Source organism: Nuphar pumila, chromosome 16, assembly GCF_984573655.1.
Source record: "Nuphar pumila chromosome 16, dmNupPumi1.hap1.1, whole genome shotgun sequence".
Taxonomy (NCBI): Eukaryota; Viridiplantae; Streptophyta; class Magnoliopsida; order Nymphaeales; family Nymphaeaceae; genus Nuphar; species Nuphar pumila.
In genome coordinates this window covers 7,881,606-7,895,315 of record NC_143264.1, presented here as the reverse complement: position 1 = coordinate 7,895,315, position 13,710 = coordinate 7,881,606, and the positions used below count along the sequence as shown (strand labels likewise).

The window sequence follows — 13,710 nt, the reverse complement described above, 5'->3', positions numbered from 1 at the left end:
CAATTTTATTTGATTTGATTCCAAATTATGAAAAACATGATCATGAATGTGTTCTTGATGATGATATTGATATAATGGATAAGTGTAATCTTGATAATGGTTCTATAATTAACGAAAAGCATTCCCATAGGAACCAAAACCATTTGCAGTATTCCAGACACAAGGATCCTAATCATCCATGTGCACTAAAAAGTATCCTAAATAATCTGAAGTTCAACCAGAAGATCATCTAAGATCTCTAAACAACCTGAAAATTTTGCATCCTATGAGATTTTTCCCCAAAATATAAAGCATTCATTGCATTAATTCACCCATATGTAGAACCTTCAACCTATGCTTAAGTCAAAGAACATTCTGAATGGATTGAGGCTATGGAGAATAGAGTTAGAAACTTTAGAAAAGGTTAATACTTGGATCATCCAAGATGTCCCACAAGAGAAGAAACCTATAGGTTGAAGGTGAATATATAAAATCAAAACTAAAAGTGATGAAACTCTTGAAAGCTATAAAGTCATATTGGTTGCTAAAGGTTATTCCCAAGAATATGACATAGACTAAGAGAAAACTTTTGCACCAGTTACCAGAATAATCATTGTTAAGACTCTAGTAGCCTTAGCTTCGATTAGAAAATGGCCTATATTTCAAATGGATGTCAAAAATATTTTTCTTAATGGAAACTTATTTGAGGAAGTTTATATGAAGGCACCTCCGGGTATAAATGTTCTTAAAGATAAAGTTATTCGTCTAAAAAAGGTTTTTTATGGCCTTAAACAAGCACCAAAAATTTGGCATGACGGGTTTAGTCGTGTTATGATTGATCTTGGATTCAAATCTTGCTTGAATGACACTGCCTTGTTTATCAAGATTTCTGATGCAGGTATTATTATCTTACTTTTTTATGTGGACGATATGATAATCACTGGAGGAGACAAACAGGGTTTAAAAATATTAAAAGAATTCTCAAAAAGCATTTTTAAATGACTGATTTAGGACTCTTGAAATATTTCCTAAGAATTAAAGTTGCTAAATCTCCTAGAAGGTACCTGTTATCTCAATATAAGTTTGTTTGTTTTATGTTGTTTCTAAGTCCGGAATCACAGATGATAAGAAAGTTGCTACTCCTGATATTGCCAACATCAAAATGTGAATTGATAATAGAGAACATCTTAAAGATCCTACCCCTTCCAAACAACTCATTGGAGCACTCTCTTATCTTTCAATTACTAGACCTCATATAGCACACGATATACATACCGCTAGTCAATTTCAACACGCTCCCACTTCTGTTTACATGAGAGTAGTTCTGCATATTATTAGATATATTAAAAATTCACTGACTCAAGGACTTTTTTGTCTACTTCATCTTCACTAGATTTAATTGTTTGCACTGATGCTAACTGGGGAGGTGATTCCAATAACAAACACTTAACTACGAGTTTTTATGTGTTTTTAGCAGAATCGCAGATTTCGTGGCGATGTAAGAAGCAACAAAAGGTTTCACTTTCATCAACTGAAGCTGAATATCGAGCAATAACAACTACAACAATAGAGGTAGTCTGGCTCAAAAGATTGTTGGCTGATATGGGAGTTCAAATAATTGATGCCTTACACATGTGTTGCGACAACAAGAGTATTATCTATATTGCCAACAATCATACCTTTCATAAACAGACTAAACATATTGAAATGAATTGTCACTATGTTCGAGAGGAGTATCTTCATGAGACTATAGATCTGCTTATGTGACATCTGAATATCGGTTAGCAGATTTCTTCACCAAACATCTCGTTGCTCCCAGATATCATTTTTTTAAACAAACTTTCAGTTATTGTACAGTAAGTTTGAGGGGTGTTAAAATTTATAGTAAATATGTATATAATATATATATATATATATATATTTCTCCATTTCTTATTTTTATTTTATTATTTTATTATCTAGTTCAGTTTGAACTAGATAGGTTGACTAGTCAACTAAACTTAGAGTCGTTGGAGCTAGCCCAACAGATACAAATAGAGTCGTTGGACTAGCTCCAAGGACTCTATTTGAGTGTTTTTTCCCTCTCATCTCATATATATATATAGGGGTCACCCCCTCTTCAAATGCATGATTCTTGCATTTTAGTGGATTAATAAAATATTTATTTTTAAGTGTTCTTGTGAATACCCTTGCATGGGTTTTGGTAGTGTGCCCTTTTATGGACACTTCTCTTGGATCCTTGGAGGACGTATTTGTTAAAATGTATCATTCAACATTTGTAATATTATATATATTTTATATATATAAAAGATAATACATATTCATATATGGTATATATGCATATGTATTATCCTAATTATATATATATAATATATATTTCTCTATTTATAGGCATAGGGGTAGTTTAGACATTTCACAGTTTTACGCATATTCCATTTGGAATATGTTTGTAATTTTACTTTTAATTTTCCTTTTTATTTTTCTATTTTTTGTGGTTTGCGCCACCTAGGGAGGCTCCCCAAAGAGTCGTTGGGGAGCCCCCAACGGTCACAAATGTGACCGTTGGGGGCTCCCAACGACTCCCTTGGGAGCCCCCTAGGTGGCCCCTCTCTTGTGTTATAAATAGGGGTCTCCCCCTTGTTCACTCATTGTAGGAGCTTATGCTCCATTGTATAGGGTTTTTACCCTTTTTCTTCTTTTTTCCTCAATAATATTCAACTTATGACTTTAAGTCATATTTACCCCTTTTATGGGTGTATGTATTAGCAAATGATGTGCTTGTGTTGTTCCATTGAGTGGGTATATTCGCACTTCGTGTGCATGTGTATGGGTTCATTATTGAACCCAATGTATTCAAAGTCACTTTCTAACATGATATCAGAGCCCGGTTGAGATCGAGTTGCTCTTTGGTGCATCGGGAAGCGTGGTATTCAAGAAATTTTTAAAGAAAAATGGTGAAGTATTCATTTCTCTCTCTTTTCTTTCTTAAAGTTATTCGGTATGCATTCTATCTCTTTAAGTATTGTATGAAGAATTTAATATGTTCTTTTTTTATGTGTACTCTTTGTCATTATGTCTTTTTATAAAAATTTGAGTTACTTGATACTCTATTAAATCTTTTTTGTATGTTTTTCTTTGAAAATTTTTAAATGATAACTTGTTTGGCGAAAAATTAGATATATGATTGCTCAAAACTTGCTTTAATGAGTTGGTAAAAATTTATGACCATTGGAGTTTGAATTTATATTTTAAACCTAACTTTGTTTATAAGAATACCTTTTATATGAATGGTAAGTCTTTAAAGAAAAGTATGTTAAGATTAAAATGTTTGTGAGGTGTAGTTTTTTTGAAAAATGCTTGACATATATGAAAAATTCCTTAATAAGTTTTGATTCACTTTCCTAATGTGTCCTTTTTATATGAGCAACATTTAATTAAGAAGGTTTTTTTCCGGTTGAATTAAGTTTTAAAATGGTCTTATGGAATATGGTGATTTTCTTTGCATCTTTATACTCTTAAAAGATTTTTCAATTTGATTTAAAGAGCTTGTCTCATTATAAAATTTATGATCTTCATTAATGTTTGTTGTGTACTTATTGCATTAGAAGTTGGTAATAATCTATTAAGTCGTGTTTTTTTTATAAAACTTAAGAGTTTTGAATTTTTCCTCGATAAATGTTTAATTTTATAGATTTATGCCATAGTACAATCTTACTTTATCATAAGGTTTTTTTAATAAATCTATTATTCTTCTTTGTTGGGATTTCTCCCACTTTAGTGGAGTTTCCCTCTTCTTTGGGAATTTTGTGTGTTTTTTGAGCTCTCTTTAAGGAGCCTTTCGGTCCTTATAATCTTCTTGTGAGTATATACTCTTTTATGAAGATTTCATGGTTGTTTTGAGAAGATTGGTTGTGAGCATCATTTTTTAAGTTACAATAGTGGATTTCATAAGATTTTCAAACTTCACCATCTTTATGAATGCCTATATTGGCCTAAGTTTGTTATTTGCTTATTCAAGATTATTGTCATTTAAAAATTTTGCATTGCATAAAAGTGTATCTATTATTATTTGGTGTGCATTTAATTGCAATTTATATTTATCATAGTTGAGGCTTGTTTTTTTGACTTTTTGATTATTCCAAATCGGTTCTTACGCATGATGTTGCTTAATATTTCATAAATTGTGTTAGTTGCATAATAAGTCTTTTTTTTTGTATAAATGACTTCTTTTGAAGATTAAGCATAATTCGGATTTATGCAAAATTGTTGTTATAAAGCATATTATTGTGATTGATTATATTGGACCTTTGATTCAATTTTTAATCGGTCCTCTTTTCTTTGAAAAATGATTCTTAAAGTGTTTATTGCCTTTTTATGGCATTTATATTTGTCCATCACATGTTATTTAATGCATCATTTGTTTGGCCTTATTATTGTTTTATTAGAGATGTTTGTTGAGGTGAGTTATGGGCACCTCGTGTTATATCATTCTAGATTGTCGACTTGCCATATTATAGATGGTTGTTGAGGTGAGTTATGGGCACCTTGGGACTCTAAAATGATTTGTTATATGATCTCTAATTATGAGTGTGTCACTCATTTTTTCTCTTTTGGCCATTGATCTAATGGATGCTCTCATTTATATGTAAATGTGATGGATATATGGTGTTTAAAACCTTAAATGTTTTAAGGTATATTAAAATCAAGGTTTTGGGGATTATTGACCAACCTTTTATTGTTTATGAATCATATGAGTGCATTTGCATATTTATGTTTTGTGCTTTTGTGCACAAGTGATCTTGGTGTGTGTATATTCACACATTTATTCCAAAATGATATTGTTATGGGTATTCTTTTTTAAGAATATTGTTTCAAGATTTTATTTATATGTTTATCATTACAAGTTTTATTGCCTCAAAAGTCTTCTCCTTTTATGCCCCTTATTTAAGTGTCATCATATGTAGACAAGAATTTTATTACACCTTCGTGTGTTGGTAGCCCTTTGTTGGTTTTTGCTCTCTTGGTCTAGTAGCTGAACACACTTGTCTTGAGTGTTATTTTATGTAGACAAGGCACGTTGATTCACACCATGGTGTGTGATTTTAGTCCATGTTGGCGTTTGTGTCCTTGTTGCCCATGGTTGGCTTGTTACTCTTGTTTTAGTAGCTGAACATACTTGATTTTGAGTGTATTTTTACGTAGACAAGAGATGCTTTTGGTCCATGTTGGCGTGTATTCTCTTGTTCTTGTCGTAGAGGCACTCATTTCAAGTATTATTATATGTAGACAAGAGGTTCTTTTGCACACCTTTGTGTGTGTCTTTGGCCTTTAATGGCATTATATTTATATTCTTGATCTAGTAGCTTATACACTTGATTTATGGGTTTTGGAGGACTAATGAGGTAGTTGTTTGTAATGGATGAACTATTGTTGAAATTTGCAAAATTTCATTCATAACTTGTGTTTTAAGATATTCAAGTGAATCATATTTTTGATATGTATATTTTAAAATCAAGTTGATTTTTTTGGCATTTAATCTATATATTAAGTGCTTATGGTTTTTTGGCCACTTTTGTATGCAAAATGTGTTTTTTGTCAATTGAGTGAGATTTTCCTAAATGGGTAAGATTCTCTACTCACATAAGACTCTTTGTTTTGCCTCGTAAATGGATTTAAAACCTTGTGAACTCTTGTGTTTATTTTGTCTAAAGTATGCTTGGAGACTTCGTTTCTCTTGTTTGGCACTTCATTACATGTTTAAAGCATGTTCATTAATGATTTTATTTAAGTATTAATTCATTTCATGATAGTATATGCATATGTTCATTAGGGCCTTTTAAGGTCCTCTTTCATTAAAGCATATGTAGCTTATGCCTCTTCGTAGGTTTATTGTGGTGTCCCTTAGTAGACCATTTTGTTATTTCCCATTATGGGGTTGTGATTGTCCAATGATGGACCTTATAAATGCATTATGCATTCTTGCAATTCGTTTTCGCTCACTCTTTAACATGATATTTGATTTTTGAAACTTTGGTTTTCTAAATTTTCTTTTCATGCTAAAGTAATTATCCTATTATGCATAAAGTTTGCACCTTGTTAGGAATGTTCCTTTTTGAGTAAAGTGCAAAGATATTTTTTACTTGTTCTTTGTTGTTCCTCAGGATCTTGAAGATAAGAGGAAAAGAAGTACCTTGGATAGATCATGGAAGGTGTTCATCGTTAAAGACGTTGGAGGAAGACATTTTGCAATGACATTAGTACTGAAGGCTCTTGAAGCCTTGAGATTCTTCCTCTTGCTTTCTTCAATCTTTTCGTTCCCCCACGCAAAGCTTGAGGGGGGGTGTTAAAATGTATCATTCAACATTTGTAATATTATATATATTTTATATATATAAAAGATAATACATATTCATATATGGTATATATGCATATGTATTATCCTAATTATATATATAAAATATATATTTCTCTATTTATAGGCATAGGGGTAGTTTAGACATTTCACAGTTTTACGCATATTCCATTTGGAATATGTTTGTAATTTTACTTTTAATTTTCCTTTTTTATTTTTCTATTTTTTGTGGTTTGCGCCACCTAGGGAGGCTCCCCAAAGAGTCGTTGGGGAGCCCCCAACGATCACAAATGTGACCGTTGGGGGCTCCCAACGACTCCCTTGGGAGCCCCCTAGGTGGCCCCTCTCTTGTGTTATAAATAGGGGTCTCCCCCTTGTTCACTCATTGTAGGAGCTTATGCTCCATTGTATAGGGTTTTTACCCTTTTTCTTCTTTTTTCCTCAATAATATTCAACTTATGACTTTAAGTCATATTTACCCCTTTTATGGGTTTATGTATTAGCACATGATGTGCTTGTGTTGTTCCATTGAGTAGGTATATTCGCACTTCGTGTGCATGTGTATGGGTTCATTATTGAACCCAATGTATTCAAAGTCACTTTCTAACAGTATTTTGCGTGTTTGGAAGATTTTTATTTCTTTACATTAATTTGAAAAAATAAAACAAAAATGATCACCCTCACATGGGTAGTCAATCCAGTGGCTAATCGTTCCAGTATAGATTATTACAAGATCTCAACACAAGAACATATCCCATGGCCAATAATGGCCCTTTATGCAAAATGCACTTCACATAGAAAATCCTGAGAAAGAAACCTGGCTTGAAGGCCAAGATTCTGCCCTTCCAAAGCAGCAATAACTCTCCTATGCCACCTCTTGTTATTAGAGATAATTAACACATCAGCCTTGCTGAATCTCAGTGAAAATAGAGTCACATGTGTCTTCAATGAGAGCAGCACATCTAGCTTTTCTCATACCCCAATGCATAAAAAATTGTCTCTATCATAAACATAGGAGAGGAGATCAAGATCCATAAATGAGCATGAAGTAATGCTGATAGTGAGAACATCATCCCTGCCCATCCAAAAATGATCAGCAACAATACCAATTTTAATAAACTATACTGATTTTTCCTGGGTTGAAGGCCTTGATATGCTCTAAGCATGCCTTCCAGACATGATCAGCAATCACACTCCTCCCTGGAAGGGTTCCCTCATGGTAAGACGAGTTGTGCAAGCTCCAGATCCTCCAACATACAATATAGAAAGAAATATCCCAGCATGTTTTTAACCAGAGTTGTCAGTCAAAGAAGCGGGAGTGTGAAGCGAGGCACTTTCAAAATTTTAGGAAGCGGGAAGCGTAGGATGACTTAGAAGCGAACCAGGAATCATCTCGGAAGCGACCTAAGAAGCAAGGGGGAAGGGAAAAAATAAAAAATATTATACAAATAAAATTAAAAATACAAAAAAAAAAGAAAAAAAGGGGGAAGTGAGTCCCCTAAATTGGGAAGCGTGTTTCCCCTAAATGGGAAACACGCTTTCCATAAATGGGAAGCGTGCTTCCCAATTTTTTTTTTTGCGCTTCCCAACTCGTTTCGAAAGCGCAACGTTTTGCGCTTCCGAAATGCACTTAGGGGAAGCACGCTTCCCCACTCCCTATGACGCTTCCGGTAACTCTGCTTTTAACCAAGAATGCTCAAATTGCACTGACAACCACCATTTGAGTTCGGTGGTAATATTTACAAATAAAACTCTCCTAATCCCGAATTTGAACATACAAACTTCCAGATTTTTTTAGAAACACTACAACCAAAAAATAATATGAATGTGTGATTCTACTTGTTTCAAACATAGGGGCAATGATTAGGTAACGTCACACCAAACTTGCATTAAGAGCCTGCCCAAACACACAAGATAAACCACCCAAGACGCCCTATGTGGCACCCTTTTAGCCCAAACAAACTTGTGCCATTCCTGGGAATCCCCTTGAGAACGAATAGTGTTCCAAATCTCACTCCTCACATCCACAACATTTTTAAACCCTTCTAACATACCTGACTCAACAGTCATCCGCAAGAGTATTTTGGATTAGAAGAATCCTCCCTGCATAAGAGAGGAACTTTGATTTCCATGACTCAACACATTGTTAAACTTTAGCAATGACTGATTGGCACATGGCTAAGTTGGGCATGCCAATACAAAGCGGAAGGACCAAATATTTTAAAGGGAGACCGCTAACCTTCCAATGAACAGATTCGCCAATCCTTCCGGCTTTATCATGAGCAAAATTAAAGGGAACAATGACAGATTTTAGATCATTCACTTTCATCCCTGTGGCAATCTTAAATTCATGAAATATATTCCTTATGAGGCAAATTTGATCATCCATAGGCTTTCAGAATAGGACAGTGTCTCCAAAAATAAGATGGGCAATCGGATGGGCAAGATGGGGGATGTGAATTACCTCCAAATGGTTAGCTTCCACACTCATATGCAGTCTGTGGAAAAGTCTCTCCATAACTATAAGAAATAGATATAGGGAGATAGGGTCCCCTTGTCGCAAACCACGGGAGCTCAAAAACTTCTTTCCGGGAATCATATTAACAACCACACAGAAGGAGGGCGTTGAAACACACACCATAATAAGCTTCACCCAAGAAGGATGGAACCCAAGCTTTAAGAGAGAACTCTCCAAAAAATGCCAAGTAAGATTTTGATAAATCCAGCTTTAAACACAAAGCTGGGATTTTCTTACTATCAATAGAGTGAATTAATTCATGAGCAAGGAGAATACTTTCACGGATTCCTTACCTTTTAGAAACGCCCCTTGATTTTTTGAGATAATCCTAGTGAGGATATCTATCATCCTATTTACCATCACCTTGGAGATAATTTTATAGAGGAAGTTGCAAAGAGAGATGGGCATATAATCTTTTAATTGATCCACAACAACCTTCGGGATAAAGAGTAATGAGAGTAGAATTAACGTTCTTTACAATGTTCCCTTTGGCAAAGAAATTCTTGACGACTGCAATAATTTCACAACCAACAATATCCCAATACTTTTGAAAAAATAGTCCTCGGAACCCATCAGGACCAGGAGCCTTATCACCATTAGCCTGGAACACTGCTTTCTTGAATTCATCATCTAAAACTGATGCCAGAAGCATATCATTTTCAGCTTGAGAGACACAAAGCCCTTCCTGGAACGGGAGAGAATCAGACCTGAAACCCTCCTTAGATAGCAACTCATGAAATTTTTTTAAGGCACTCAGCTTCAATACCAGAGTTATTTGTGACATGCACACCATCAATCCAAAGTTTATCGATATTATTAAAATGCCTCCTGCCTTTGACAGACGCCATAAAAAATTTTGTGTTCTTGTCTCCCTCCCAGATCCAATGAATATGAGATTTTTTATTCCATTGGGACTCTTCTTGAGGCAATGCATTCTCAAGCTCTTTTTTAAGGGATAATTCCGCTCAATATCATCAAGAGCAAGACTCGGGCAATCCATTCTAAGCTGTAACACAAGAAACTGCTCATGATTGACCCGATCTTACCTTCTGGCCTGCCCATACTATTCTTTTTCCATAGCCGCATTTGAATCTTCACCACATCCAATTTATTAAGAATGTGGATCATAGGACACCCGAACTGGGGAGTTTTCCAGCACTCATCAATGATCCTCATGCATTCAGGTTCAAAAAGCCACTAAGAGAAAATTTTAAAGGGATGATTCCCTTCGCTGTCTCACCATCGTCTATGAATCAAACAATAACATTCCATGGTCTGCCACAGATCTAGGAAACACTTTAAGAGTGATTCCCATCCCCACATCATCAAACCACTGGTAGTTGACAAAGCACCTGTCAAGCCTACACTGGGCATTTCTCTCCAGCTGGCTATTGGTCCAAGTGAACCAAACAGCAGGGTGACCTATTTCAAATAAACCCCCTGCTGAAATGAAAGCCTACACTGGACATTTCTCTCCAGCTGATTATTGGAACCTAACAGCAGGGTCACCTATTTCAAATAAACCCCCCGATTGAAATGAAATCATTAAAGTCAGGAGAGCAAGCAATATTTGGCGGTAAACCAGTTTTTTCCAAGGCATCCAGAACACAATTAAAATCTCCAAGAACGACCCAAGGTTGACGAAAAGAATCCATCATATCCAAAAGAGCCTCAAACTGCATAGCATGATGCCCATAATGGACACTAAGATACAGCCCAGCCACCATAAACCTTTATTAGTCAACTCCAATACCAAACACCAAATATACCCATCGTTGACATGAAAATCACTCCACTCCACTTGCAATGGATCCCAAAAGCACATGATATACATTCTATGTAACACAGACTCTTCTAACAGGGCACCACACCTGCATCGCACCGGCACCCATGTGGGTGCGACACTTGGACATGGCTTCTTTTGTGTCAGGTGAAGTCAACCACACTGAGGTTCATTTCTATCCAAAAGTAGATTTAGTTAACCCTAACCAAGTCCAGTTTTATTCAATTTATATATACAAATACATAAATGCACACACATACATGTATTGTTAACTTAAAACTATATATATACAAATGAGTCCTCCAATTCAAGCAGCAATGATTCACACAAATCACAATTAATGGGAACTTCGATCAGAATTCTTGCAAAGCGTAACCTAACTTGCTACAAGGTACCATCATCAATGGTAAATCCGAGATTGTCAAAATTCACAAATCCTAGAAGAGGATTCGAATTCAAATTTAACATCTCCTCCAATTCAAGTGAAAATGATTCACACAAATCACAATTAATGGGAACTTCAATAAGAATTCTCGCAAAGTGCAACTTAACTTGTTACAAGGTCCGATCATCAATGGTAATAAGCTTACCATCAAGCGCCTCAGCAATCATGAGGAACATCTTGTTGCACCACATAGCCGGAGGGAGGCCCATAACACTCATCTACACAGGAACCACATTGAGGCCATGAAATTTAGGGATACCAACGCCATGCCACTGTTCCATTAACAAGGTTTTGCCCGCCAGCGTCCATGGCCCTCTATGGAGGACTGGTAACAAATCCTCGCATTTTTTGAACCGTACCAAAAACTCATTGTCAGGTAAAGAAGAGAAAACATGTTTAGAAATTAACTTCCACTTCTTGCATAACTCAACAACACAGAACTCTAGTTCCATGGGACGATTATCCCATTTACAGACCAAGAGTGGACGAATTTCTTAGCTTTTTGCTCGTAGATACTCTGCAGAATACAATACGTAGAATCTTCCTACCTTCAATCACGCATGGCTAAGGAAAATCGAAGCTCCCAAAATTGGAGTTGCACCCAACTATCTGAGCTCACGATTTCTGCACTCTTGGACAGCCTCCATCCACCACGTTCGGACCTGCAGAGCCTGCACCCACACCGTATGAACCCAGGCACGTACCATCCTTAAAAAGATCAACGATCTGATCAGTTATCGAAACATCAGGAGCGGCCTGTTGGGCCTTATTCACCAGTGCAAGAACATCAGCACCAAGATCGTCATGATGGGCCCTTTCCACCAGCGCAGAAGACGATCCTTGGAAGATCTACAAAGGGCATGCACGCTGAGCAGAGCCAGCCGCAGGCAACGAACCATCCAAATCGGCCGAGACATCCTTAGGCCAGAATATGCTATCAATGGAAGACGCAGGACATCGGCCAAGAAGCACAGAAGACGGAGCCTTCATGTCAGCCGAGGATAGAATCTTACCAAAACCTATCAAACTTTCCATAACTTTGGGAGTGGTGTGAAGGCGAGCATCCAGAAACAGCAAACAGAGGGACGGTCGATGCACACCCAGCATGCATAGATAACAGAACAGCATCCTCCTCTCCCATGGAGGACGGGGGAGGGGTGGGTTGCTTGTCCTTTGGTCCCGTTCCTCAATCACCTCTAGAAACTAGATGCAAGAGGAAGCGGGAGTCCTGCAGTAACCGTACCACCCTTTTAGGGCACACCAGTGCCCAAGTGGGAGGAAGACGACCCCCAGAGGGAGCCTGTGACGACCCGCGAGGAATCGAAAGGACGGTCGACGTGTAGCCCAGGAAGGGGAAACCCTAGCAGAGCCTCTCTCTCTCTCGAACTTAACGCTCGGAATCTTAAATATCAACAATGATTTACTTCGAAGAAAATAAAAAATCACCAAAAATAAAGGCTCTAGGATTCCAATCATGAAGTGAAAACATGAATAAATGACAAACTAATGGACATGGTTTGCATATCAGGTGCCCAAAAAGCAAAATCGCACCATCTACAGCCATGAACCACAACAAGTACCCAAGGAAACTGATCTCACAATACCAATTGAAACCATATCCAAGAAGAACCCATCAGATACACAAAATGCAGAAACCAAACAAATGAACTAAAAAACTATTAGACCATAATCACAACAGATACCAAAAACCAAGATCACTAAGAATCTACCCAAAAGAAACAGCAATGACCATGATCACCAAAGCAGAGATCCATACATAATATTTGCAAATAACAGTGGAAAACAATAGGTGGGTATTATATACCTTGAGAGTGCCGTTACAATGATGGCAACGGAAGCAGGCCTTGTGGTAGACCCTGTTGTCTGCAGTGAGCTGATCCACCAAGTAAACGGTCTTGTCACAGGCCTTGCATTTCTGGGTTGTACCAGCAAAGGTTGCCATCTTCAGAGACCTCTTCTCTGCAACAGAATCAAAGAAAAGCGTCCTTTCCTGGAGAGAGAGACTGGTTGAAGTGGGTGTGAGTCTTTCTCTGTCTTGAAAGATTACAGCTCAACCATGAGAGGAAAGAATCACACTACAGCGGACTTACGGAAGGAGGGGGGGGGTCATTGACGGCGGACCGGATTCCACTCCCTGATTCAATTTGGATTTTGTTATTTTTTCATTTTCCTGAGGCGGTGGGTCCCACTCCAGCGAACTTACAGAGTGGGGCTTTCACATCGTGCAGACTGTGGGGCACATTTGCCGACTGCCGGTGGTCTCCGTAACCGTTAAATATATAAGGGCAACTTTAATAAAGACGGGATCATGTAGGGGCGCTCCTGACGGTAATACCGTGAGGTAGGGGTGGGCAACGGGCCTGCCGGTTCAACAGCCGGGTCCGTTGGGAAAACCCCAGGCCCAGTTAGGCCCGTGGGCTTAATCGGACGGGCTGAGCTTATTATATAAAATATATTATATTTTATATTTTATGTTATATAACTTATATATATTATTGACACACAATTGGGCAGGGGCAGGCCCGTGCCAAAAGCTGGGTTCGGGCTGAGCTTGGGCCTAATTTATAGGCCCAAGTTCAGCCCGTGGTGGGGTGGGCGGGGCCAGCCCACGG

The 13,710-nt window shown here is 37.3% G+C and overlaps 1 protein-coding gene across 1 annotated transcript in view; it reads right to left on the bottom strand.

Moving 5' to 3' along the window:
- LOC149812844 (LIM domain-containing protein WLIM1-like) overlaps positions 1–13,216 on the bottom strand; it is a 33,804-nt gene extending 20,588 nt beyond the window's left edge. The window contains exon 1 of the mRNA XM_089990914.1: positions 12,903–13,216. Coding sequence (XP_089847040.1) covers positions 12,903–13,040 — 138 coding nt within the window. The 5' untranslated portion in view covers positions 13,041–13,216. The remainder of the gene's footprint in view (positions 1–12,902) is intronic.
- Positions 13,217–13,710: the final 494 nt, after the last annotated feature.